The 27,178-nt window shown below is 34.2% G+C and overlaps 5 protein-coding genes across 12 annotated transcripts; all 5 read right to left on the bottom strand.

Annotated features, from left to right (window-relative positions):
* Positions 1-1,771: 1,771 nt before the first annotated feature.
* Positions 1,772-6,038, bottom strand: EHD1 (EPS15 homology domain 1). Its single transcript, XM_018124729.2, has 16 exons — positions 5,812-6,038; positions 5,659-5,738; positions 5,204-5,272; positions 5,062-5,119; positions 4,860-4,915; positions 4,723-4,771; positions 4,582-4,643; positions 4,183-4,296; positions 3,971-4,073; positions 3,817-3,866; positions 3,465-3,593; positions 3,122-3,373; positions 2,953-3,032; positions 2,633-2,759; positions 2,288-2,431; positions 1,772-2,194 (listed from the first exon to the last, which is right to left on the bottom strand). Exons 1-16 carry the CDS (start codon positions 5,894-5,896, stop codon positions 2,009-2,011), a joined length of 1,644 nt encoding a protein of 547 aa, XP_017980218.1. The 5' UTR covers positions 5,897-6,038; the 3' UTR covers positions 1,772-2,008.
* A 767-nt stretch (positions 6,039-6,805) lies between these two features.
* Positions 6,806-11,455, bottom strand: LOC18593432 (pentatricopeptide repeat-containing protein At4g14850-like). 8 transcript variants are annotated; one of them, XM_088807844.1, is made up of 6 exons: positions 8,647-11,455; positions 8,422-8,481; positions 7,754-8,085; positions 7,580-7,644; positions 7,344-7,496; positions 6,806-7,246 (listed from the first exon to the last, which is right to left on the bottom strand). In XM_088807844.1, the coding sequence occupies exons 1-2, from the start codon at positions 11,292-11,294 to the stop codon at positions 8,448-8,450; spliced, it is 2,682 nt and encodes an 893-aa protein (XP_088663970.1). In that variant the 5' UTR covers positions 11,295-11,455; the 3' UTR covers positions 6,806-7,246; positions 7,344-7,496; positions 7,580-7,644; positions 7,754-8,085; positions 8,422-8,447. The 8 variants fall into 8 exon arrangements, with proteins under 8 accessions (XP_088663970.1, XP_088663968.1, XP_088663966.1 ...); XM_088807842.1 differs by having other exon boundaries at positions 7,580-7,637; positions 7,828-8,085; positions 8,422-11,455; XM_088807840.1 differs by having other exon boundaries at positions 7,828-8,085; positions 8,422-11,455.
* A 348-nt stretch (positions 11,456-11,803) lies between these two features.
* On the bottom strand, positions 11,804-14,978 carry LOC18593433 (extracellular ligand-gated ion channel protein (DUF3537)). The gene is made up of 4 exons (XM_007020651.3): positions 14,272-14,978; positions 12,661-13,110; positions 12,225-12,540; positions 11,804-12,136 (listed from the first exon to the last, which is right to left on the bottom strand). Exons 1-4 carry the CDS (start codon positions 14,668-14,670, stop codon positions 12,000-12,002), a joined length of 1,302 nt encoding a protein of 433 aa, XP_007020713.3. The 5' UTR covers positions 14,671-14,978; the 3' UTR covers positions 11,804-11,999.
* Positions 14,979-16,490: 1,512 nt separating this feature from the next.
* Positions 16,491-17,129, bottom strand: LOC18593434 (GrpE-like protein). Its single transcript, XM_018124164.2, has one exon. It carries the CDS (start codon positions 17,127-17,129, stop codon positions 16,491-16,493), a length of 639 nt encoding a protein of 212 aa, XP_017979653.2.
* A 2,294-nt stretch (positions 17,130-19,423) lies between these two features.
* LOC18593436 (ethylene-responsive transcription factor 3) lies at positions 19,424-21,056 on the bottom strand. Its single transcript, XM_007020654.3, has one exon. The coding sequence runs from the start codon at positions 20,499-20,501 to the stop codon at positions 19,815-19,817; it is 687 nt and encodes a 228-aa protein (XP_007020716.1). The 5' UTR covers positions 20,502-21,056; the 3' UTR covers positions 19,424-19,814.
* Positions 21,057-27,178: the final 6,122 nt, after the last annotated feature.

Consider the following 27,178-nt stretch of genomic DNA (forward strand, 5'->3'; position numbering starts at 1 on the left):
TGTGCTTGTATTTCTTCAGAGAAAAGGACTCCATTGACAAATGGTTTGTTCAAAGTGAAATCGTTCTTGTTGAAGGGAGGAGGAGATGGTGGAAGCAAAGGCAACAATGGTGGTAAGAATGGAAAGGGAGCTAATGATAAGAAGAAACAGAAGTAAATAGAGATTTAAGCAGCAATGTCCTAATCGAATAAACATTTCTTGATTCAAAAATTCAAGAAATTACAATCATGTTATATTCTAATATATCATGAATTCATGATAGATAACCAGAGTACAATACTAGAATATATACTTAAGCACCACGAGCCAACATCTCCCAGAATTCCTCCTCAGACTTCTGCTTTTCAAGCCTCCAGGCTTCCTTGCTCCGGTTGATGAACTCCTCAGCCCTTGCATCCACTCCTAACAATGGCAGATGAGACAATGTAAAGCAGTCAGAAGTAGTCTCCATCATCCAACTTTCCAACCCTTCTTCTTCTTCTTCATCATCATCATCATAAAAATGATCAAACAACTCAACCTCGGGCATGCTGTTTCTAGTCTCCTCCAGCAGTTTCTGGTTATGGCTAGGCGGCCGAGGATGGTGGTGGTGACGACGGTGATGGTCATGATGAAAGGAAGAAACAACAATGGCTGTCACAAGCCTACGACTGGCTTTCCTCAAGGTTGATGCCAAACGCTTCCACAGCTTCTTCTTCTTCTTCATGTCATTGACAATGGAATACATGGCTTCTACAGGGTTTTGCAATGGAGATCTGGCAATGGTTCTTGGTTTCGAAATGTGTCCAAACCCTACATTTTAACATGTTCATTTCTCTGTGCTATAAAAGGGAACATCTTGGAAGATCATTTTCCTCTCTATTTTTTCTCTTGGGTTAGACGAAATTTTCTGCCATGAAAATTAGAAACTTCCTATTTTACTTACTGAAATCTCATTCATTTTTTAATTTTCTGATATCCAAAATCCTTGCCATTTTTACAGTCAAATATCGAGGACATATGGGATTTCGATGGGTAAGGTATCCATTTTTTTAAAATATTCAAACCGAAACTCCATTATTTGATACAGTATCTCAACCATATTTATACCCGATTATATTTTTAATTGTTTTCCAAACCCGTATCTGAATATCGTAAACACTATCCGTTCAATACCCCAAACCATGATGATTAATAGATTTACTACTTGAAGGTTATCTTAATATTACTTAATCGGATCAGGTAATATTGGATACCTGATTACAAAGTATCAATTGATATCCATAAATACACTACAAGAAATTTGATCTTCAACTATATTTTTTTTCAATAATGCTGTTAAAAATCCTTTTATCCGCACTCGTTTTATTTTTAACAGTATTTTTATAGATCCAACTATATCATATAAATTCTTATAGCATTTTGAATAAAACATTTTCGTAGATGTTGCATACATTAACAACGATTACATTTTATTTATTAGGATTAAAGTTGAAGAAAAGTATTAACTAAAAATTTATTTTAGGGAACATAATCTTTTATTTAATACACTGTTTTAACACATTTAAGAAAAATCAATGCATTTAAACCTAAAAATCTTTCTAAAAAAATCTTTTAAATGTGGAGTTAATTTTCGATTTAGAGAGAGACAAATAGTTTCCATTTACTCAATTGATTTGATGTTCCAATAGTAATTGATTTCTCTTCCTTGCATCACAAGAAGGAAAATGGAATACCTGTTGGAGAAAGAAAAATATGCCAAACTTCACAAAATTTTGCTTGGAGAAGAAGAAACTATAGAAAAATCGGATTGATATAACCATGGTATCATCTAAATCCGAATGAACTCTCTAGTAAACATGGAAGAACTACTCTAGGAGCTATTACAAATGATCTACAAACAAGTTTGACACAATATTGTTCAAGTAGAATTCAGATTTTTGTTTGATTGAATTGAACAGCTCTCTACAACCCAGTTTTATGATCATCATGTTCCATACACTTACGCAATTTAATTAGTCTCTGGCTGTTAATCGTAAGGATTCCTGAATGTCTTCAACAGCTCTGGGATATCATAACCCAGCATGTCATCAACAGCTTGAATCATTTTAGGCTTTAGCTTCTCGAATTTGTCGAAGTTGTAACCACTCAAAACCTCCCTAAAATGTTCTACATTTGGAAAGTCCCCTGGAGGTAGGTGATGATCTCTTTGAACCTGTATAACAAATAGGTAAGCATGGTAAAAGAATTAGTGTTCAATAAGCACGGATGCATGTGTACACACAAAGAGAAGAGAGAGAGAGGATACTTTTCCAAATTCATCGGCCAAATTATCGATTAGTCTCTGTTGAGTCTTTGCTTTTCCCATCATAGTAGGCATTTCCTTTCTAAGATGACCAATAATATGAGCATGTATCTTGGCAGCTCTAGCACGTTTAACAAACTCATTTATCTGCAGGTAAACAATGGATTAAGACTTCTAAAGAAAGAAACTCGCGTCTTCAAAAAGAAAGAAAGGTTTTATATGTCCTTAATACATTAATACCTATTCCTACTAAAGAAGACATGTGTACTAAGCTGCAGAGAATTTTCACGTCTCACATATAAGAATTCTTTTTTTTTAAACTAAGGAAGAATATTAAAATGAACTTACTCGACGATCACAAGCTTTTTTTGGAATATCTTTCAAGTCAGCAAGAAGGTCTTCTTGTTCTTTTTCGAACAACTCTTTCCCAATTGGACCTGTGGCAGCTTCGTTTACAGGTTTGTCATTGAACGAACTGCCAAAGACAAGATATCAACATCAAAATTTAAGAGCAAGATGCAGCTTAGTTTGATGTACTAATTCAGAAAATTAAGGAACAGAATTACATTTTATGCAGCAAGTATAAAACAATATTCAAATAAATGCACCAAGAAATGTTGGGACAAATTCATTTAATTCTTTAAGGTTGGCAAAGAGAAAGAGCCTACCCGATATATACGCGCACAACCTCAGGGGTATTAAGGACTTTCCCAAGTGACCACATTAAGGCTCCATAAACCCTCATCAACTACAATTAAAGGAAAAGAAAAGCAAATTATCAAATGTTTCATCTAAGAAAGACTGGTAATTAAGAATCATGGCTGCCATAATGCTTACTTGTTGAGTATCAACTTGGTCTGCCTTGTTCAAAACCACACGAATCTTGTCATCATGACCACGCAAAGAATAAATTACACGCTTGAACTCATCACTTACATCTAGCTTGTGAGGATCAAACAAAAGAAGAATGAGATCACATTTTGCAGCAAACCATGATGTTACACCTGTAAAATCATAGGCTCGTTGTGTTCGTTGTTTTTCTCCTGATAACACTCCAGGAGTATCTACAAATGTTATGTGCTCCAACAGCTAGAGCATGAAAAGAATAAATTAGATTCTATATACGCAAAACCCTCAAATTAATGATCACAGCCAATTAGAATTTGAACAATTATCTCACAGGATGTGGCATTTGAGAACACTCAAACTTTGACAAAAATGCAGTTCCGAAGGTAGTGAGACCACTGAATGGCATGTCCGCTTGGACAGCAATAGTGTTCCCTGGAACACTTCTTTCATCAGTTCCTGACTGCATAAAGGAAAGAGAGTACAAGATGCATGAGATCAAAACAAATTAAATCCCATGATTACAACTAACATCAAATGATCCCTTACAAGCAGAGGTGTATAGACAAATTAACAGAAAATTAAGATTCGATTTCCATCATTGATGTTAAATCCACTAAGTGATGGAAAGCGATTCATATGCACTACACCAATGACATTATCACAGAACACAAATTCTAAAGTACCATAACAACAACAAATCTGTCAGTCGTTGGTTCAGGTCCAATGTGAGCTCCTGAAAATGATGATTAAAAATAATAATAAGTAAAAAGGGAATAAAACCTTTTAAGTCAATAGGTTTGGTGGAAGGAGGGAGGAGAGAAAGAGAGGATCACTTGCCTGGATAACTACTTTTAAGCAAATGTTTAATGAAGGTTGTTTTCCCAGTAGAATATTGACCCAAAAGCATGACCATTGGTTTGGCATCAAAATCACTATTTGTCTGCAATAAACAAAAATCAGTATCAGCTGAGTAGCTTGTTAAATACAACTTTAGCACATATCAATGATAATTAAAACTGAATTCAGAGAAATTAAAAATCTACACTCACCAACAATGGGGATACAAAATCATTAAAACGATATGTAACTTCTAAAGGCTTCAACTTTTGAATGTACAGTCTCTTTAAGCCATCTATGATTGAAGTCACAGAGGACATAGATATCTGTTATACACAGAAAAAGATTAGTTAACCATTCTAAGGATGCAGATAAGTAAAAAACATTATTAATTAAAGGAATTGGAGACATAATAGCATCATTAAAGCCACAAAATACCAATAAATTCACAAGTCCTCTTGTTTTGGAAGAAAAATGAAAGCATCAAATATGCATTTGATATAAATAAAGAAATTATTTATAGCACTACACCAAGATGACAAAAAAGGTTGGGAGGGGGGAACAAGTGCATTAGGAGCAAAGAAGCTAAATTACACAATGACAACACAAACCTTCTTTGATGATTTTGAAGAAAACCATTGAGCGGCAGGTGATGATTGCATTGGAGAACTACCTGCACTGCCCCCAACTAGTGATTATATGGTATAAAATCAGAGTAATAACCATAAGCGGTAACAATGAGAAATTCATACCATTGGCATTGCTAGCAGGACTAGTTGACTTTGAAGAGTGTTTCTTCTTCTGAATAAATCAAGCAAGATAGTAAGAATTTTCATGATGCTAAGTATATGGAGCATAAACCTTAAGAAAGTAAAAGAAGCCATCATACCATGATTAATGCATCCAAACCTTCCATTACAGGAGGTTTCGCATTCTCAAAGTCAACTGCCATACATCAGCATATCTTAACATTAGTTTCTAGTTGACGATAAAAGATTATAAATATAGAGGAAAAACAACCACAAAACAGTCTTCTAAATAAACATTCAAAGCATGCAATGAAGAAATAAGGCCAAGCTAAATCACCATACCATCACCATTCAGGAGATCATGTGATATTTCATGACCATCTTGTGCCAGAGAAACCAGCTAAACATTAAAAGAAACAGCAGGTCAGATTTGAAGAAAACCAATTAATAATAACCAGAATGCAAGAAGAGCACAACTTCAAACCTGCATAGCAAAGACAAATTCTTTGAAACCAAGATATCCCTGTCTCTTAGAATCCGCGATCGCCCACACCTTTGAGGAATCAAAACCAAAAAAAGACAAACCATTCAACACAAAAACCGATAACTGAAGCGAAATCACTAAGAGAAAGACAGAAATGAGCATAGCAACAGCAACAGCAACAAAACTCCAAATCCATGACATGAAGGCTCGTTATGTTAATGGAAAATCAAACTTTATTGATTTAATTATGAAAATAAATAAATTATCAATTATTTACTCCTCGAGTTGAAGCCTAGCAGCAAGCATGATTAGTTAAAAAATTCCGCTTTTTCTACTTGATTCGAATTCAATTGCACTAGGCATCCACATCTCCCTACAATTTTTCATAATTAAGCAGTAATTAAATAAATAAATAAATAAAAAAATTGAAATGACGAAAATAAAAGTAGATTAACCTGCTTAAGATCTTGTCGCGATAAATTTGACATACCGAAGAACTTTATTGCATCAGTTCCGGTAATGCGGCCATCATTATCTACCAAAAAAATTCAAATAAATTAAATAAAATAAACAAAAGCGATTAAAAATTTTAAAAATGAAAAACGTACCTGAATCAACAAAGCTAAACCACTCTTGATAAATCTGCTGGTGTTCTTTAGAGCATGAACCGATCCGACCGGCTCCGATCTCCATTGCTGACGAGAAAACTATCAATCTGGTCGGCTTTTGTTAATCTTCACTTTAAAAACCTTCCGAAAAAAGGAAAAAAAAACGTTTCCCAAACAGTGAAAAAGAAAACGCGAGCAAATAATCCGAAAAAGAAAAAACACTGCCGTGTCCTGTGCGTGTGTTTTTCTTGGGGAAAGGGCGTCGTTAACACCGACGAAAAAGGAGAGCGAAATACGTCGTCGTTTCGGCTTCGAGTTTTCAGTTTTAACGGTGAGGTTTTTTAACGGTTTTTTGAAAGTTTTGCGAAAACGACGACGTCGTGCAGTTTTTAAATACCGCTTCCCTAGAGGCGCGCGCCAAGGTAAAAAGGAAGAGTTAAAATGGAAAAAGAAGAAAGGTAAATTCCTAATTACTAGGGGTAAATAGTAAAAAATATTGGTCAACTATAGATGAAAATTATGGCAGTAACTGTGATTTGGATATATTAATTTTCTTTCTTTTTTGTTTTTACTGGTGTGAAATGCATGGTGGGATATTGATGGGATTTTTTTTATTTCATTTTTGAGTTAATATTTTAGTTATTTTGCATTTAATTTGGATTTATAGTTATTGTCAAATTATCAAATTCGGAATAACAATGTCATAGTTTATGAGACGATCGAATTGAAAATGCTGATTAACATTTTATGTCTACGTATATGACCTAACAAATGAACGTGATATAATCACATGATAACAAACTTGATTATATTAAAAAATTTCAGTTAATATTAAGTTTGAGGGTGATTAATTTTCTATCCAATTATAGTTCGGTCCAATGAATTTACTCAAACCTAGTGGGTTTGGAGACTTGCTAGCAATTTGACAAAGCAAGTTGACCATGGCTAAATTGGGTAGGCAAATTCAGGGACAATGACAAAATCTTGATAGAAGTGCTTTATGAACCCTCATTTTGATAGACTTAGTAGGAAAATAAAGGCATACCCACCTACTTGTATGTCTGTTCATTCTCCACTTTGTATATCAGATAATGAACTCTCTCATTCTGTCTCCTAAGCTATGAAACACTTTACAATGGTTTTTTTTTTTCCAAGGAAAATTAGAACAAGAGACGGTTTAGAACTCCAGAATTGTTGCAGGCTCTGCCACTTTCGAGGGTAAGAGCTGATTCCCAGAAGCCCGGAACAGCTACGTTGCTCTTCAAAGTCACTGGCATCAATGGGTGAAAAATCATTCAAACTTGGCTCGTTATGAAAACAACATCTGTGTTCCTTTAGGGTAGATTCCGAGCAAGCCTTTATCAAGGCGTTGATTTATGATCGTGTAAGCATTCGTCTACATCCGGATTACTTGATGCTGAAGAATGTTAGTCTTCTGAACCAAGTAAAGAAAACAGTCAAAAGTTTTGCACAAGGAAAGCTTGTGGATCACACACACCTTACTCAAAAGAAAAAAAAAATAGTATACTTACTGAATGTGATACAGATCAAAAACTTCCATTGCACAAGAAGTTGTCATCTTCGAATAAACCTCCCAACATGCTATAGGAAAGTGAAGGCAAACTTGATGGTCCTACCGCACTAATTCACGGGATCAAGTATCATTTCACATTCAGCTTGTTAAACTGGTGACACATCAAAGTACAGGTCAGATTAGAAGGGATGGATTAATATTATCAGAATGGAAGAAATCTACAAATTCGCCAACCTGCCAGGCCATGATGAATTCTCCAACATATCCCGGTCTCGGGGAATCAGAAATCACCCTAACCTCTTAAGGAAAAGGAAAAGCGAAAAAGATCCAATAAACACAATGCAAACAAATGAAGCTTGATGAATAAAAGAAAGCATAAATGAACACAAGGAAGCAATGTATACTAACAGGAAGACCTGAAACTTCGATATTTTGCATAAACATTCACTGTGAAATCCAACATTGCAAATCTGGATGCCAACCTAATCACTTGCCAATGCAGGACGTTCCCCAAAATCAGGACCATTTGAAGCACCATTAACATTGGCCTTGGCAGTGATAAGCAATGAGGTGATTTGGCTGCCTGTGACTAAGATCAGAAGCCTTGATTTGAACACGTGATATTGATAGCTAATGATCCTCAAGTGCCGCCAGATCCTAAGATGCTCAGACAAGGATGACTCCACGTCATAAGCAACTTGGAGATTTTGAGAAAATCCAGGACTCAAAGGACCTGGAGGCTGCAGCTCAGATAGAATAGGAGACAGATGAGGAAGATTGATATCCATAAAAGAAAATAAAAAGTAGGTATTTTTCAATAACAGAACATTAGGGAGGACTACCCTGAAATATTAACTTTTAGATATCCAAAACCATGGTTTAAGAGATTTAAAGAAAGCTTCGCTTTTAGAACAACATCGGAAAAGTAAAACAATCATCTGCTGTGCAAGTTCATGATCAAGCAATTGGTGCTAGTCACATGACAACTCATGAACATGATCATTTAACAACTAATCTCCAAAGCCCTGCAAACAAATTATAAAGAAAAACATGGAGGATAATTATCTGGAACAAACCTTTTTGCTGGATGAATAGAGCAAAATCACCACCGATCTTGACATGAGCAAATGCCACTCCTGAAGTGATGGAAACAATTCACATCACGAACAACAATCTCCTGTTCTATGATACCAGAGACAAGCTTCATAAAATCATGGCAGTCTTCACATATGAGCAAATTTTTGAATATCCGGACTGTTTTCATGGGGTTGATGCTTATAAGGGCAAAAGCAAGTGCTAACCTTTCATTATGACAAAAGAGCTGTTCCATTTTTTCTCTGTGACTAACGTTATGGAGCACATGTTCTGTCTTAGGCACATAACCTGCTAAAATAACCTTCTGCACAAGCTCCTGCAATTTCATATAGATTTCCCTGTTCATTGGATGCGAACTATCTGCAGACCTGAAGATGTGCAGTTGACCATTGACCATCACCCAACTACACCCAGGTTCTTTCTTAACACCATGACTGGTCATTAATGCCCTGACCCTACGGACATCATCCCACCTACACTTGGCAGCAAAAATATTTGCTAGTAATATGTAATGGGAGGCTGTTTCAGGATCAAGCTCGAAGAGTTTCTCCGCAGCAATTTCACCAAATTTGTCATTTCCATGCATTCTACAAGACCCAAGAACTGTCTCCCAAATCAAGGCAGTTGATGTAACCTTCGTGTCCTTCACAAAGCTTTCAACTTCATTAAATTTTCCAGCTCGACCTAAAATATCAATCATACAGGCATAATGCTCAATTGTAGGTACTATTCCATAAACATTGGTCAGAGAGTCAAAGTGCTCTTTCCCTTCTTCAACCAAGCCCATATAACTACATGCAGATAAAACTCCTATGAATGTAACCTCATCTGGCTCAAGGCCTTTATCCAACATTGTCCTAAAAGTTTCCAAGACCTTCAATCCTTGCCCATGTTGCAAGTATCCAAAAAGCATTGTGTTCCACGATACAACATCTGCTGACGCCATGCCCTGGAAAGCAGATTCAGCTTCTTCTATGCAACCACAGTTGGCATACATATCTACAAGAGCACTTGATACAAACAGGTCTGCTGAATGCCCAGCTTTAATCGCCATAGAATGAAGCAGCTGCCCATTTTCCAACATTGCCATCTTAGAGCAACTACTCAAACAGGTAGCAAGAATGAATTCATTGGGTTTCACACCTTGCCTTTGAATCTGATTGAAGCACTTGATAGCCTTCTCTACACGATTAGTTTGAGCATAACCAGCAATTAATGCTGTCCACGAAAAAAGATCTCTCTCAATCAATTGACTGAAAAGTAGCTCTGCATCCTCCAAGAATCTATTTTTGGCATACAAGTCAATAAGAGATGTTCCCACTAAATTATTACCATTTAGGCCATTCTTTATTATGTGAGCATGTACTTGCTGTCCAAATTTTAGATTTAGGAGGCTGGAACAAGATCTTAGGATGCTAGCAAAGGTGCAGATATCAGGCCTAAAACCTGCTGCAAGCATTTTGTGAAAGATAATTGGTCCCTGATCACAAGTTTTATCATCATGTGGTCCAGAAAGAAGGGCATTCCATGAAGCCAAATCCCATGAACTCATTTCCTTAAACACCTGCCAACCATTTTGGACAGACCTGATTTTCATATACATGGAAATAAGTGCATTGCTCAAAACGTTTTCAGATTCAAAGCCATATTTAATTATACACGCATGAATGCCTTCACAAAAAAACTGATCACCCAAATTAGTGGCTGCACCAGCAATACTGGAAAAAGTATGCTGATTGGGGCTTACCCCTTTGCGTCTCATTAGGCAAAACATCTCAGCTGCTTCTTGAATCTGGCCTTGCTCATCAAGGCAGTCAATCATTGCACTCCAGGCTACAATGTTGGGTTCTTGAATCCTTTGAAAGACCTTGATTGCATCCTCAGCCAGTCCACATTTTGAATACATGTCAAGAAGGCAGCAACCAACAAATTCATCATGCTCACAACCAGATTTAATCACAACAGAGTGTGCTATCAAGCCCCACGTTAAGTTTCCCAAATACGTACAACTCTTGAGCACATTTGACAAAGTAAACTTACTACATCTCAATTCAGATTCCGTCATCCCTTCAAACAAATTCAAAACCTTTCCTGCATCACCCTCTAGAGCATAACCATTAAGCAATGCATTCCATGACACAACATTCTTTTTATCCATGTAAACAAACACTCTCTCAGCGAGTTCCATCTCACCACATTTTGCATAAAGATCAACAAGGGAAGACCCAACAAAAACATCCAACAAAACCCCAACTTTAACACCTTCTCCATGCAACAGTGTCCCAAAAAACAAGTCTAAACTCAAAGAACAAGCTTTCAAAGCAGTCACCAAGCAATGCCCATTTGGCCTAACACCATCTTTCTTCATAAAACAATACAAACCCAACACAGCAGATCCATGCCCTTCATTAACTAAACCAGAAAACAGAGCAGTCCAAGACACAACATCTGTTTCGGGCATTTTATCAAGCACTTTACAAGCATATCCAAAGCTCCCACATTTGGCGTAAACATTCACCAAAGAGTTCCATAAATGCAAATCTGGGTCAAGTCCATTTTCCATTATCTTCCCATGAACAACTTTGGCTAAACGCAAAGACCCTTTTGAAGCACAATCATGTAGAATCTTAGAGTAAAGTTTTAACCTTTTAGTTCTATCAAGCTTTACCTTTTCTTTGAAAGGTGTGACTTTTAAAGGTGGATAGAAAATGGGGTTTATCTCATTTGTAGCAACAAGGGTAGTAAAGCAAGAAACCAACTGAAATGAGGCTAAAAGAGACCTCCTGGGGAATTTAATGAAAAGACTGTGTTTTCTAAGGGAAAAACATCGAAAATCAAGTGATGGAACAAGCATTGAAGCTAAAAGATTTAGCTGGATTTCTAGATTTCCTTTGTGTAAATCTATATAGTTTGAAGCTTTATCATGCTACTAGATAGCTTGCCCTTTAGTAGGCGAAGAGAGAAAAAGGAGAGCTCTTTTCTTTCCGTCTTCGATTGTTGCTGATTGTAAAATGGCGCGCTTTAGAATGCTTAGGCTTTGGTTCCAAAACGACACGTACTTTCGAACGAAACGTGCTTTGGACAAGGCTTCAAGTACATAAAGCTCTCACCATTGGAAGTGGGAATTTGGTGGATTCGATTTTAAAATTTCAAATTCTTAAATTAATCAAATATTTATAAAAATAATTAAATTGACAAACTATGCCCTAAAATCCAAATAATCAAAATCGATTTACCTTGATTGATTTGATTGATTTTATTATTTTTTAATATTTTTATCGATTTGATTATAAATTTTGAATATTAAAAATTAAAATAAATCAAATTAAGTAATCAATTAAAACCGAAACTGAATACACCATATTAAATTAATCGAACTCAATAAAAAATAATAATGAATTTACAATGAAAAACAAAACATACCATGGGCAAAAATTTTTTTACATAAAAGAAGAAATGAATCAAAAACAAAATCTTTACACAAAACCCTCTCTCTCTCTCTCTCTCTCTCGTCCATGGTGAACATAGATCCCATACATGGTTTGCTTGGATTTTTCCTTCAAGAAATACCAATGGTCTTTCCAAGCAACCATAGAACAAGAGATAACTCAATGCCAAAAATGGTGTGAAGGGTGCTCCTGTCCAGTGTGAAGCCATAGATTGTAATCCCAGCTCTATTGTTCTCAAAGTATGTGACTGTCATCAAGAACAAAAAGAAATCATCAATGGAGTCAAGACATTAACAATGTTTATGTTCCTTTCCTAGTACCCTAATGACATTTACCTAGAGCTTGTCTCTTTTGGTATGAGATGGTGCTGTATGCATAAGCTGGGATCAGCTTGCTGTTGTCTATATCATCCTCTTCATCGCCAGCATCCTCGCCGTCTGATTCACCATCTGTACCTACATAAGGAAAGGATTGGCAGCCATGGATGGCCGGAATCCTTGGCGTCTCGCCATCATTTGCATCAAAGGAATCTAATGTTGCGCAAACATGCCACTTTGCAGCAAGGCATGTGACAGATTGTGCCTTGTGTGTGATTTTTGTCGCGCTTCGCAGTAATATACTGAGTCCTGTAAGGAGAGTTATAGAGCACATCTGCAACAAGAAAGTACAAATCATTGAAATCATGGCTAGGTCCGTTTCAAATTTGACACTAGACTAGAGAATATGATGCAGGGAAACACAAAGTTTTGGAACAGATCAATGAACACTTACAGCAAGCTCTCCAGCTTTATAAATATTCAATTCAGCATTAGCCTTTGTGGTGATAAGCAATGAGGTGAATTGGCTGCCTGTGACCAAAATCAGGCACCATAAGATAAACGCGCGATATCTATGGCTGATGATCCTCAAGTGTCTCCTGATCCTCAGGTGCTCAGACAAGACTGAACCAACATCTGAATCAACTTGGAAAACCTGAGCAAAATCCTGGATCCGGAGGACCTGGAGGTTGCAGATCAGGCGGAAGAGAACACAAACCAGGAAGAAGACTGTCGTGCGGTAGAGCCATGAGCACAACTCCATCATACAAGCCATTGCGTCACTTAGCCAGACAATTCCTAAGAAAGGAATTTGTGAAGCACCCGAGGCATACCACCATACCTTGTATGCACTCTCAGCTACGAAACATGGGAGAACAAAAATTGATACAATCTTCAGTGATCTCTGTATAAATTAAACAGCACAAGAAATCAAGGTTAACATATAAATTTGAAACTTCAAAATGTTTATTATCCAAACCCCACAAGCCAAAAGGAAACAAACACTTGATGGAACCGCATTCTAGCTCTTATATAGTTCTAGGCTTTTCAAGTGAATCACTTTGCATTGTTCTGCATTTTCCTCATAGCTTTCTGATATTCCAGGAAAAACGTTGTCTGGTTTGTTCCAAAAGAAAAAAGAAAGAATGCTATGCACATACTATTGACTTATGTTATGCCCCAATCACTTAATCATTATGGAAGGTTATGTGAATATTTTAACCTAATAGTGGTAGACCGGTGACAAGAAACTAATTGCTGCTCAAAATGCTTAACAGAAGTTTGGTTAGCTTAGATGGGGTGTATTTCTCTAGCAAACATCAGCTCTTACATTATCTGCTAGCTAGTTTGATGAGGCAGAAACTTACAGCCATTACAGCTTAAAAGTTCCATCTTCCACATGTTCCAATGAAGAGAACGAATGAATGCTAAAAGAAACAATAATCATGTATATGTAGTTGGAACCCAAAGAAGAGAATAGTTATCAGACATTAGCTACTGTTCATCTGAAACTTCTCCATCATTGTTAGGAATCTCCCTGTGTAAAAAGATAAGGGTGACTCATCTTCCACTACGAGGTGTTTGGAACTCACTCACAAAAGTTCCAGAAAACTCTGAGCAATCAAGACATCCAGAAAATGGTAAATTGTCATTTCCTGGTTAGGGGAATTACTTTCTTTTGTTTACTTGTGAAATTTTTTGGTTTATATGCGGCTGGGAAGCCATGACAGCTAGCTTAATTATGGGATTTTTTTGGCTGATCAAGTCAAACCCAGCGTGATCATAGGTGTGATTTCAGTGAATTATGGATCTTTGACTTAGTTCATTTCATAGAAACTGAAAATTTCAAAAGAATTGAACTAAACTCTTACCTATCAGTGACTAAAGATTCAGAGATGAAGAATGATCAATAACCAATGTAATATAACACCAAAAAAATCCACAAAAGTGCCAAAACAATCAAACAATAAAAAGATCCCGAACAAAAACCAGAAATTCATTGAAATCCCATATGAGAACTCTTCACAAATTCCAGTTGAAGAAGAAAGGAAGGGAAAAAACTTACATTGAGCTGACCAGTGTATCCTTTCCTAACAGTCTCACTTTCATCGCAAAGCTTATCAAAGAACAAGAACCTCCTCAAACCATACTTCTTCACGAACCTCGTCAAACAAACAAAAGACAAAGATGCAACACTGCTCAAGGACAGCTGAACCACCCAATCATAAGGCCTTGCATGCCTAGCATCGCAAGTGGAACAAGCTAGCAAGAAATGGGACATGGCAGGGACAACGAGTCCCAAAAGAATGAACACGAACCAAGACAAACAAGCTGTCCAAACATCGGATTGATCAACACACATCCATCTGAGGTACGTTCTGAAGCTTTGCAACTCGTCGTGTGCATGAGAAATGGTTCTCATGAACCTAGTTCGATCCACCAAAGGTTCCCTGTTGTCTCCCATGAAGGGTCGTTTAGCTGTGAAGCAAGGTAGAAAGCCGGAAAAAGTCTGGGGTTTGAATTGAACTAAGGGAGTTCCGGGGTGTTCGAAACTGTTGGTTAGTTTTTATAACGCTTTTGCTGGAAGTTAGTCCAATGAGAGGTATACAGGTGTTGGAGAGGCAAAATCTAGCTGAAAGTTTGATGTGGGCTGTTTGCTTGTACAAATCATATATAAGAGCTACTTCTGTTTCTGTCTGAATTTGATGATGGTTTTTGGTTTGGGATGTACATACACTGATGTTTTAGAGAATCTGCGGGTATCGGACCCAATAACGTAAGGTTCTGATAACACTTTTAATACTCATATCGAGTTCAAATAAGTTTCAACCTTAGATGAAGTGTCCAAATTGTGCAGAATCATGTATGTTAAGCTTGTTGCTTACAGGTCAATCAATTGCAATTTACAGATCATCAATCAGCCTACTCACCATGTTGTTAAATGGTATAATGTCAGCATTCTTTTATGTTGTAATAAAGAATGATTATATGCCCGTCATAGATCCGGTTATTGGGTATTTATAAATATTATTTTAAAAAATGATATCCAAAATTTATATTTAACATCTTATTTTTATCCAATATATAGTTGGGGCAGAACATGCAATCCAAGGGTTTTTGGCAATAGATACAAGAACAACAGAGAGATTACAAAGACAATCTCAAACTCTTTGTTGGATTCTTGAATTCTTCCCTTTTTCTTTATTGAACTAAAAAAAAAACACACTTGAGCAAGGTTCCATGTGAAGCAAATTACTTACTCGCCAGAGATACTGATAGAGAGTATAATACAGCTAATGGGAGGGACCCAGGCAACCTTCAGGGATTGCAACGTGTAATGTCAGGCCGCCATTCACGCGAATCTCCAACATGACATTGCCACATGGGAATTTGGTGACGAGGTTCATCCATGTCTAATTATGCAATTAAACAACACTGCTTAGAGCAATACTGGTCCTCAGTTCATTGCAGAATTTGCTCTCTTTAGCAGTTGATTGAAACATTTTGTATAGTTTAAAAGGGAGAGTCAAAAGTTGGGGAAAAAAAATCAAATTCAGGTTGGGAGACTTTGCTTTGGCTTTTAGCTGTGTCACAGGAAACCTGTTGTGGGGGGGGGGAGAAGGTTTTCATGAGTTCATCCTGAGGGTTTTGACAGACAACTGTCTCTTTCAGCATCTGCAATTTTTGACTAGTAGCAAAAGACCAGCTCACTCCTGATGATAAGTTGATGAATCCTCTGCCAATGATCTTTAGATTCTCAATAGTCACAGATAAATATTTGTAAAGTAGATAAAGGTTGTGAGTGGCAGTGTTTTGGCCAAAATTGATAGGTGGCTTCCTGGTGATGTGCTGAGATTATCAATGGAATATCATGAGCAACCACTTCAAGTCTTTCGTGATTGAATCACAAACTGTTGTGCTTTTGATTTGTGGAAAACACTGATCCTGATGGACACCCTTGGTTTCTCTAGGCTTGAAAATGGAAAAGAACATGAATTTGAGAGCAAAGCTCATATCAGCTTTCATTTCACTCTGATATACTTTTTGATCATGGACGCTTCATTTCAGATCTTTAATAACTTTTTAATCTGGATTTGATTCTGAAATATGTAAATATGCTTACTGAGAAAGCAATCATATGTCTCCACAGAGTACATTCCAAAGATTTACTTAGAAAGTTCCAAAATAGACAAAAAAAAAAAACAGTTCAGTCTCAACCAAAATATGAAATAATCTAGTATATCATAAGATTTAAGTACTAAACAAACTTTCAAAGCCAGAGAGCTAGCCCTTTGATTGAAACATTAGCTCAACCTTGCATCTTCTTGGGCTATGCAACATGGTACCACTGGTTTTGTTGGATGAAAATCCCACTAACACATCGTTACATCGAATATACATCATTTCCCATCCCCAGAACCAAGATGAACTAGGATAAAACCAAGCCCTACCATAAATCCTGACATCAAAATTCACCACTTCCAGATCCATCAACTCTGCTCTCATGCCATTACTTACATTACTCTTGAGAAACATAGATGTTGCATCAAAATTTGCATGAACCACAGCTTTGGTCCTTGACTGTAGGTAGAAGGGATTGATGTTGGTGGACAAGAACGAGTATCTCCTCTGATAGACCAGATATGCCATGATGCTCTCAACAGAGAAACTTGTTTTCTTGTTGGGGTTCTTCAGAGATAACTGTATCCTGAGGCAGGCTGTCAGTAGAGATGTGGAGGAGATGTTGAAGTGGAGAGCTTGTACTGAGTTTACATGGACAATGGGAGGGTCTGGGTGTGATTCGATGATCAAGACACATGCAAGAACAAGCAATGAAAAAATTGTGAGAATCGACACACAAAGGAAGATGTCAAAGCATCTTGATTCATATAGCTGCTTTTCGGGTGAACTCTGATGCCTCATATTGTTGGAGAATGGACTCAAAACAAGTTGTGAGAGTTAAAAATGGAGAAGGAAAGCATATAAGTTTGCAGTCTTGACTGATTTCTGTAGTGTTTCTAAGGGAAAGAAAATTTGGTTGCATAGTTGATGTAGAGTTTGAATTAAAGATGTTATTTATGGAAGTTTGAAATATGTGTTGATTCACTTCCATTTACAAGAAAAAGAACCTTCAAAAATTGGCTTGAGTTCTGGAAAAGATTTTCTATTTAATTCTGACAAGAAAATCTTAGTAAATGTACCATATGAAATCAACATGTTAAATTAAAACAATTTCCACAATTAATGAAATCCTCCATTAATTAGGAAATCATTAAGACTCCAAAGATTGGGGTGTCAATGATTCCAGTTTCCAGATCAAGTGTTGACTCTTTTGAGACTGAAAAATGTATCAGATCTTTGCCTGGCCTAAAACATATGTCTTAGTCCATTGGCCAAACAAGCCATATGCTAATCTTTTCAACTAAACCAAACCAAACCAGGTTTTGGGTCATGGGAAAGCAGTCTTTTCTTGTACTCAAAGATGGCCCGGTTCAGAAACCAAACCCAGGAATGCAAATCAAACAGCAAACTAACAATTCTTTGCTTCTTAAATACTTGATTTTGATTACTATCCTATTATGTTTCTCATGTTATAACATTTCAGGAATTGTTCGTCTTCCTCTTCGTCACCTCCAACACATCCTGCTTTACTCTATTGCAAAACCTCTCTGCAGGTATTCAACTGTTCAAGCATGGAAATCTGTTGTATATCTCATTTTCCACGAAAGCAAAGCAGGCTGCAACCATTGGAGGAAAGAACATTGACAGAAACTACTCTGAGCTAATCAAAAGGGAGGGTAAAAGAACGAAGCTATGTTTTGAGATTAATCAAGGGGAACCTTTCAGAACAGTTCCTGCCACAGTTCCCTGCAGCCAGTGGTGCAGAAAGGAACTTTCCTCAGGACTAAATCTGCTTTACCAATGACCCATTTGAGATAATTATTGTCCAAGTTCTTCTCATATTCTTTACTGAATTTATGCTCTGTTTTGTTCTCTAAATTATTGGAAAAGATAAATGCCATCCACCCAGCTTCACAAAGGCTTGAGAGATGGAATTAGCACCCACAAAACTGTCTTCAATGGGAAGCATGTTGTATATCAGAATAACAAACCAGGTCCAAATTTGAGCAGAGCTCATCTAACCTAATTTTCTTTAATTTTGAGTATTTTCTATGGAAAAAATTAAAATTTTAGGGGCTAGTGAGATACCCCTGCAGTGATAAGTCTGAATAAAATTAAAAAAAAACTCATGCTTATCCATTTTTTAGCAAAGAATCAAAACAGATCAGCTCACTGAGGTTGCAGCAGCTGCAAAGGTATCATTGGTTCCCATTCTCCAACATGCGCTCTAGCACTTGCTTCAAGATTTCCAAGCTTGTTTTTTATTTTCTTTTCTTACTAGGTCTTTGTTTTAATTTTCAATGCCAAACATGTTAGGTTAATCAACTTTTGGCTCAAATCCACAACCCCAAAACCAATAAAAAAAGAGAGACAAGTGCATGAACCATCCAGGAAAGATCAAACAGCAAATGCCGAATGCAAACCACGTTTGCATTTAGAGGCCTTGGGAGGAAGACTCCTTGAATCATCTCTCAACAGACAACAAAAACAGGGTCATTATCAGTCAAAACCCAGAAGAAAACTTCACAGATAAAAGAAAAAAAGAGTCACCCACACATACAGGACTCACTACAGTGCCTGATCAGATTTTCACGGTGCCTTCCATTTTTAACTAAAGATGATGAACACTCAAAAGACTATGCAATGATCATTTCTTTCACTGCGATAGCATGAAGGAAATATTGAATTAGTACATTAAATTGACTCACAGCTATAGAATGGAAAAAAAGGCTCTTTCTTGTGATTGAATTCATTGCAAAAGAATTATCTTTCTTGCCACATTAACGCCAATGCGATAAACATCAAAATCTACCCTTTTCTTGTGTGTGTATGAAGTAGGCAAACAGGCCAAGAAAATGAGAGAAAATGATGAAGAAAGATGAAAACTTTTTCTGAGAAAGAGCAAACTTTCTGGGGAAAACCCACTTGGAGAAGAAAGAAAACAACCTCCAAAGTCCCCATAGTCCTTTCAACCTGAACAAAAAGGGAGAAACTTGCAGAAATGGGGATTTTAATCCATTTTTGAAGCAACTAGGTCACATTGTATACAGAGAAAGATCTGCAACAAGAAATTGAACCCAAAAAGAGGAGAGAAATTGGGAGGAAAGGGGGAGTTTAATCCATTTTGTTTTGAGAGATCGAATTAGAGAAAGTTTATACAAAGAGAGAACCTTAACAAAAGATTAAATAAAACTCAGATCTGAGATAACATCACAAACCCTAAATCATCATCATCATCATCATCATATTTCTAAGAACAAAGATCATCATCACCATCATCATCATCATAATCATATGATAAAAATCAAAGGGATCATATTTCATACTCATAGGGATTAAGACCATTTCATCTTAATCATGTCTCATATTCTTCTTCCTTTTTTTTCTTTTTTTTTCTTCTCCGTCTGCTTAGAAAAAAGCAAAAAAATTTAAAAAAAAAGATTCAATAATGATCATCATCATTCATCACCATCGTCATCGTCATGATTAAAGACATAGGGCGGTACACTGGAGATCATCGACATCATCCAACGGCGGAAAATTGAGATCAAAAGGCAACGTTTTCCGACACGAAGACGAAGCGATATCCCCATCATCGACAACCGACGACGACGAATCACAGTCACTGTGACAATCCTCCGGCACCACCGGCGGCGTCCTCGGATGGTACTTCCTCGTCGAAACCACGGCAAAATCCGTCGATTTTTGCGGTGGTTGGGCTGGTCTGGGTCCACTAAACGACTCCACCGTGCTACTCATGCTACTCCTCGTGGGTCTTTGCGGGTTCACCTCTGGGTCTTGAAAATCGCCCATCGGGTATAACCGCTGCTGGTCGATGAAGCCTTCGTTGTTGTGATGATGGGTTTCGAACGGAAAAGCCGGAATATTGGAGGAATTTATGGGAAAATTTGTTTTCGCTTTGGATCCACGGAGTGACCTCGCTGCCGCATCGTAGGCTCGAGCTGCTTCTTCGGCTGAGTCGAACGTCCCTAACCAAACTCTGGTCTTTTTCCACGGGTCCCTGATCTCGGCCGCAAATCTTCCCCATGGTCTTTTCCTGACCCCTCTGTATCTCGGTTCTTTTATAGATCCGTTGGGTTCTAGTGCCGGTTTCGTTGCTACCGCTGTTGCTGCTGCTGCAGCTGCGGCGGCGGCACCTCTCCCTCTCCTCATCGAAAAATTTTTATGACCCAAAACCAAAAATAAACACTTCAGATTCACCCAATTCTCTCAAAAGGGTTATCCCAAATCAGATATATTACTCCAAAGATTGAAAGAATAGTGATAATTATTATACCAATACAAACAGGGTTGATGAAAAGGGGTTGATGAAAAGATTACAGATTAACCCAAAAAACCAAACCAGTAAATTGCTTAAATCAACCCAACCCAAAACTAATCTATTTATCAAATTTCAAAAACTAAAACAACCCCAAGGTTGAAGATGAAGGACAAATCAAGAAAACAACATAAGCGACAAGCCAGAAAGAAGATGGAAATGGCAAGGAAAGAACCCAAAAAACCATGAGAAGGGTTCAAGCAGGAGGAGGAAGATAGGTGGATGGGAACTGGATGGCACCAGGAGGGAAGGGGAAGAGGGGGTCACCTTCTCTTCTACACAAAAATTATATTCATTTTTTTTTTCTCTGGCTGAAATGGCTTTTCCTTTGCTTTCTCGATTTCTCTACCCTCTCTTGCCCCCACATACCGACTCGGCCCTCGATTGCTTCTTTTCTTTTCCTTTTTTCTTTGAATTTCATTTATTTATTATTATTATTTTAATCTTTTGAAAATAATATGAAAATTAAAATGACAGAAAAGTCCTTGCTCTTTGAATTTTATTTATATATTTATATATATTTGCTTATGCTTTTTATAGATTGGTCTCCATCATTCTTTCTACTTTGGACAGGTTTTATTCACTTTTTAACATGCTGTAATATTATCAAGTTAATTTATATATTAAAGAAAAATTTTTAAGATATCAGAAAAATTTTAATTTAACTTCTTTATTCTTCTTTCGGTTTTAGAATATCCCAAATTGGGTTATTTTTAATTTTAATAAATCTTAACCTATCGTAAAATTAGTACGAATTTATACTATTTTGTGATTTTTATATCGATCAATTTGAAATTATAAACAAAGATTGAATATTTTGAATGTTTATATGAAAGGCAGTTAGAAATGATACGAGTAAGATATTTGTTAATTTTGAAGTATTTAAACTCATACTTGATTAAAATTTAATTGATTAAAATTAATACATAATACCCAAATTAAAAAGACTTAATAAGTTTACTACTTAGACTTTACTCGAACCAGATTATACCAAATCGGATAATGCAAGATATCTCGATTATAAAATACCGGCATTGTATGGAGTTATCTTTTGATAGGATTTAAGAGGGGGTTAAGAGCATTTTTCATGGAATAATTAAGGGTGTAATAATAAATTTTAAAAGAAGTTTTGGGGCCAAGCCAGCATTATGACATAAGCTCACATTTAATTGTATCTATTATTTCACTTTCTTAAGAATCAACTTTGCTTTATATTTATATTTCCTTTCTTTTTTGTTTTAATTTCTCTTACCTTTTTCTTTCTTGATGCTTGATTCTTCATCCTTCTTTTAAAGGCTAAGGGAATTTTGTTTTTCTTTCAAACTAAATTTGTTTGCACACTAGGGATTCCCCTTCTCCCCTCCATTCTATTCCAACTAGCAATCAAAATTTTTTGAATTATTTAAAATAATTATCAAATTTTATTTTGCAAATCCAAGGAAAATAGAACCAAAAAAGGTTTTTTTTTTCTTTTGTTTTTCTGATAATGAATAATTGAAGCTTCACTTATTGCAATTAAAATTGGGTAAGCAAAAGCTTTTGTGTTTTGACCAACTTTTTTAATCCTTGAAATTAGCAATTTGATTTTCTTTGTCCCTTTTTAATTATTTTTATTTCCTTTAATTTAAAGAAAGTTTAGGCAAATTTTGACAAGAAATTGTAAAAAGTAAAAGTGCTGATTTTCCCGCCAAATTCTATGCAAGGGGATTTCTTTTTTTTTTTTGTAAAATTTTTAAAAGCTATTTTTGCAATGATTTGGACGAAATACTACTAATCTAATAATTTTTCAAATTTAAATCTCATAATTATTAAAAATTTAAATTCAAGTTACTACTAATGATCGACTTAAAATCTTATGTAAGTTTTAACAATCATATTTACGTCGGACATGGGATGAGATATCATAATTTTACGGATGTTAAAACAAATTTTTTATATATATACTTGTTGTGGTTTCGAGAAAATTATATATGGAAATGTTAATACAAATGTTTTCATATGTAAAATAATTAAAAAAGAATGATTGAATGAAATTTAAGAGACGAAAATTGAAATACTTTTTATTCTGCATTAATTTTATAAGATAATTTTTGTAAAAAAGAAAACAACTTAATGTGAAAGAAAAGGTGCAAAGTAAAAGAAAAGCAAGTTCATTTTACAAAGGGAAAAGGGGGTTTTAAAAAAAATAAAAAATAAAAATTGAGTATAATAGAGAAAAAAATGCAATAATGAATTATGAATGTCATCATGGAATTTATTCAAAAAAGAATTTAATTGCCATGATTACTAGTCAATTACCATAACCTACTCAAAGTTTTGTCTAGAGTGTTCCACATTTTGCTTCTTTAAGCAACCTCCCACAATTAATCTTGAAAAATTAGGTACTTAAATTGTATAAATATTTTAAAACTAAAAAATAAAATAAAATACTTTGTCTATGATTTTTTTTCATTCAAAATATTCCAAAATGTATTAATTTTTTCATAATATTTTTACTTTTTATGTTAAAAATAATAAATATTTATTTTATAAAAAATTAATTATTAAATATCAAAGTCAAAACTTTAATCTTAATTTTTTAGATTTTTAAAAAATAAAATATTTATCAACAGAGACGGTTAGTTTTCATTAAATGGAGAGTGAAGCAATGAAATGTGGTATGTACCATTGTCTCAACATCCACGAGAGATACTGATATTGGACCTTCCAAGCTCTCATGACAATTTTATTTATTTATTTAAATTAAGATTAATTGGTTCTAAGATTTGATTTTAAATATCCATTTAGATTAAATTTTTATTTAACTTGTAATTTATTCTTTTTCATTAATAAAAAAAGAAAATTCGAACTCTTTAAACAAAGACTACATGTATTAATTATTAAGTCAAAACTTTCGAATGCATATCACTATTCACTTTTAACTACTCGAGATAAATCGACAATTCAAATAAATAATTTATTTATTAACACGAATAAATTTCTTCATCTAAATAGATAAAAAAAATCAATAACAAATGCTAAGTTATACTATTTACATCGAATTAATCAAAATGAACACACCAAATGCATTTCTTATTTTAAAATATTCTTTAAAAAAAATCGTGAGAACTCAACATGGAATGTGAATATGCCCTCTCTTATTCTCCGTAATAAAATTTTGCAAAGAATAATTTAATGTTTATATCTTTTTGATTTTTACAAAATTTAAATTTAAATGTTTTAATTTTAATGTATTTTATATTTAAGTAATAAAAAATATATATATACATTAAATTCAATAATTAAATATTATTACTAATACAAACAAAGCATATTATAAAAGGTAGATAATTACAAATTAGAGGTCTTTCTTCCACTTAGAAAAAAGTTTCCTCCCTTTCTTGATTTTTCTTCCCTTCTTTTCCCTTTGATATTTATATTGCCATTTGGTGCAACTACACTCCATCATGGTTCATAATTAGTGGCACTGTCCAGCTGTCTGATATCCATCATATGGTTGATTAAACATCTTAGCTAAAGCTTGATGATGAATTAATTAATTTTTTTAGGGTTTTAGGGGTCAATGGGGATTATCATAATGAGAGATTAAGGCCAAAACCCATTTTAGAATTAAGGGAAAATTGAGGATTATAATTAGAGATTATAACAATTTAGTTGTACCTTTGCTTTTAAGTATTCCCTCTCTGTTTTTTTCATAATTGATGAATTAAAAAAATTAAAATTTAATATAAAATGTATCGAAATCGAAATCGAAATCTTAATATCCATAAAAATAATTCTTATTACAAACCCAATTTTGCCCTTAACCCATGGGGATCGTAGGTGGGGTAAAGTGAGAATTTTAGGTCAAACACGATCTATTCCAATTCCAAAAACCAAATTATGGTATCTAGCGACAAGGCAGCAATCATTTTAATCTTTATATGGATTGTGTGTAAGAGGGCAAATAAGAAAAGGTTCAATATTTATTGAAGCAACCCATTAAAATTACATTAATTTCATGTACTCATTCTTATTTAATATTATAAAAAATTAAATTTTAATATAATGTACACCAAAATTAAATATTTAATTTAATTTTTTAAAATAAATAATAAATAATTAAGATGAACGGAACACTACTTTTCAAAAAAAAAAAAACGAAAAGAGGATTATTTTATATAACAATATTAGATTATCTTAAACTTGACAATTAGTCAATGATGGTGGTTATTTAAATAGAGTTGTTTATCAACTCTTACATGTTGTTTCCCTTTTTCTCTTTCTAGAAATAGTAATATGACTTAAGAAATAAAGTTTTTTCCCCAATACAACAAGCAAATTAGGTAGAAGAAAAAAGAAAGATTGAACATGAACTTACCGCTTTTAATTTCAATTAAGGTACTTAATTATTGAATTAAATATCCGTGCTTTTTTGTGATTAATAAAATATACTAATTTTTAGATCAAAAATATTTTAATTTTTAAAATTTTAATTTATTAATATTGAATTTGAATTTTAAGATATCAAAAGAAAGTATATTTTTTCTATTTAATTTAATATTAATGAACTTTCGCGAGTAAAAAAACCTAAAAAGTAATAAATATTATTTACGAAATTTATTGCTTAGTGTTAAGAAATATATTAATTTTCTTTCCTTAATACCATGGCAAAAATATTAATTCTATTACAAAAAGAAAAGGTAAATTGTGTAAATTGCGAAATGACACAAATGCCATTACCCAAATCCCAAATTATCCTTGGAAAAATAATAGAAAAATATAAGAAAATAGAAAAAGGTGGAAGGAAGATCTGCTTGACCGCGTTTACGGGTCCCACCATCAATAAGACGTGGCTGTGAGACCCACACAGTCTCCCACGTCAGCCGACTGTCATGTTCGCATATTAAAAGCCGTGTATTCAAAAAAGAAAATTTAAAGAGAGATTAAAAAAAGAGAAATTAGAGAAAACTCCTTTTATTTTCTTCTTTTTCTTTTAAGTAACGTAAATTACTGTTGAAAGCCTTTTGAAATTCTTCTTTTTACAATAAGACCCCCAATATTATTACAATAATAAAAGAAATTAATTATAATGAAAAAAATAAAAAAAAAAAGGTTCCTTACACGAATTCAATTTAAATGAATTAAGGATGATAAATTTAGATTGATAAAATGATAATCCATTTGATTAATATTTTTATTTTTTATCTTTTATTTTTTAAATCTTTTAATTTTTTAATTCAAATGAAAAAGATTTTGAATTAAGGATGATAAATTTAAATTTATAAAATGATAATCCATTTGATTAATATTTTCATTTTTTATCTTTTATTTTTTAAATCTTTTAATTTTTTAATTCAAATGAAAAAGATTTTGAATTAAGGATGATAAATTTAAATTTATAAAATGATAATCCATTTGATTAATATTTTTATTTTTTAAATCTTTTAATTTTTTTAATTCAAATGAAAAAGATTTAAAAACCCTTTAATTGTCAAAATATTTTAATTATTTTTACAACATAATGAATTAACAATGATAAATTTTAATTACTAAAATAATATTTTGTTTGATTTATACTTTATTATTTATTTTTTACTTTTAATTCTTTAATTTTAAATAAAATAATAAATAAAAATTATATGATATTAAGAGTAAGAGTGTGTAAAATTGGACTAGATTAATAACCAAACCAAATCAAATGTAATTTAAATAAAACAGTTTGATCCATTAAGTTTGTTGATCCAAAAAACATAGTTCAATTAATTTAGTTAGTCGGTTCTTAATTTTAAAATTTTTAAATAGACCTAACTAGATCAAATTATTTTTAAATATATATAAAAAGTATATTTTCATTATTAAAGTTTATTTCATATTTTATAATTATAAATTTAAATATTATAATTCACAAAAAATTAGTATTTTAATTTAAAATTAAACTAACCAAACTAATTTGATATTTAATTAATTTCATTTTTTACATTTCATTAATTTTTTTAAATATTTAATTTATTTAATTTTAAATATAACAAATCGAACCAATCAATCATCTAATTATTCATTTCTACTTGAAAGAGCAAAAGCTACGAAAACATAGGGGGCATAAACAAAATTTTTCACTCTTTGCTTATGTTCACCGGCAGCAGGCGGTTTCCCGGTGAGTCCTAACCGGTTAATGGGACAGACAAGATGCAGGATCTATGGGCCGTCCTTCTGACCCGTCTCGTGACTCGAGAGCACGCTAACCGACAGCTGTGTTTTCCTTTTAGACGGCGTCAATCCATGACATACAGACACGTGTATATATATTTTTTTCCATATGATTGGACTATTTGACCCGGTTTTTTCCTTTGCTTTTTGTTTTTATTTTTTAATTTAAAAATAAATAATTTTTTATTTTTTAAATAAATTAATTTTTTTCTTCTTGGAATTGTGGAAAGCAATGCCCGGGGGGTGGTTGGGTGGGGAAGTGGGCCCACATTGATGGAAAGGGCTAGGGGAGGGTTGTGGGTAGTGTCCGGTCAGAGTCAGG

This window comes from Theobroma cacao, chromosome 7 (genome assembly GCF_053813885.1).
Source record: "Theobroma cacao isolate CCN51 chromosome 7, ASM5381388v1, whole genome shotgun sequence".
Taxonomy (NCBI): domain Eukaryota; kingdom Viridiplantae; phylum Streptophyta; class Magnoliopsida; order Malvales; family Malvaceae; genus Theobroma; species Theobroma cacao.

Bases quoted from the DNA above. Each gene is read 5' to 3' on its own strand.
- LOC18593433 (XM_007020651.3), bottom strand. From the start codon at position 14,670: ATGGGAGACAACAGGGAACCTTTGGTGGATCGAACTAGGTTCATGAGA. The intron at 13,111-14,271 runs GTAAGTTTTTTC...TAATTTATACAG, and splicing joins GATACACTGGTCAGCTCAAT to AGATCACTGAAGATTGTATC. The intron at 12,541-12,660 runs GTAAGTGTTCAT...TTCTTGTTGCAG, and splicing joins ATAAAGCTGGAGAGCTTGCT to ATGTGCTCTATAACTCTCCT.
- EHD1 (XM_018124729.2), bottom strand. From the start codon at position 5,896: ATGGAGATCGGAGCCGGTCGGATCGGTTCATGCTCTAAAGAACACCAG. The intron at 4,916-5,061 runs GTATGGTGATTT...GATGTATGGCAG, and splicing joins TGATCTCCTGAATGGTGATG to TTGACTTTGAGAATGCGAAA. The intron at 4,074-4,182 runs GTGAGTGTAGAT...TGTTTATTGCAG, and splicing joins ATTTTGTATCCCCATTGTTG to ACAAATAGTGATTTTGATGC.
- LOC18593432 (XM_088807842.1), bottom strand. From the start codon at position 11,294: ATGCTTGTTCCATCACTTGATTTTCGATGTTTTTCCCTTAGAAAACAC.
- LOC18593436 (XM_007020654.3), bottom strand. From the start codon at position 20,501: ATGAGGAGAGGGAGAGGTGCCGCCGCCGCAGCTGCAGCAGCAGCAACA.
- LOC18593434 (XM_018124164.2), bottom strand. From the start codon at position 17,129: ATGAGGCATCAGAGTTCACCCGAAAAGCAGCTATATGAATCAAGATGC.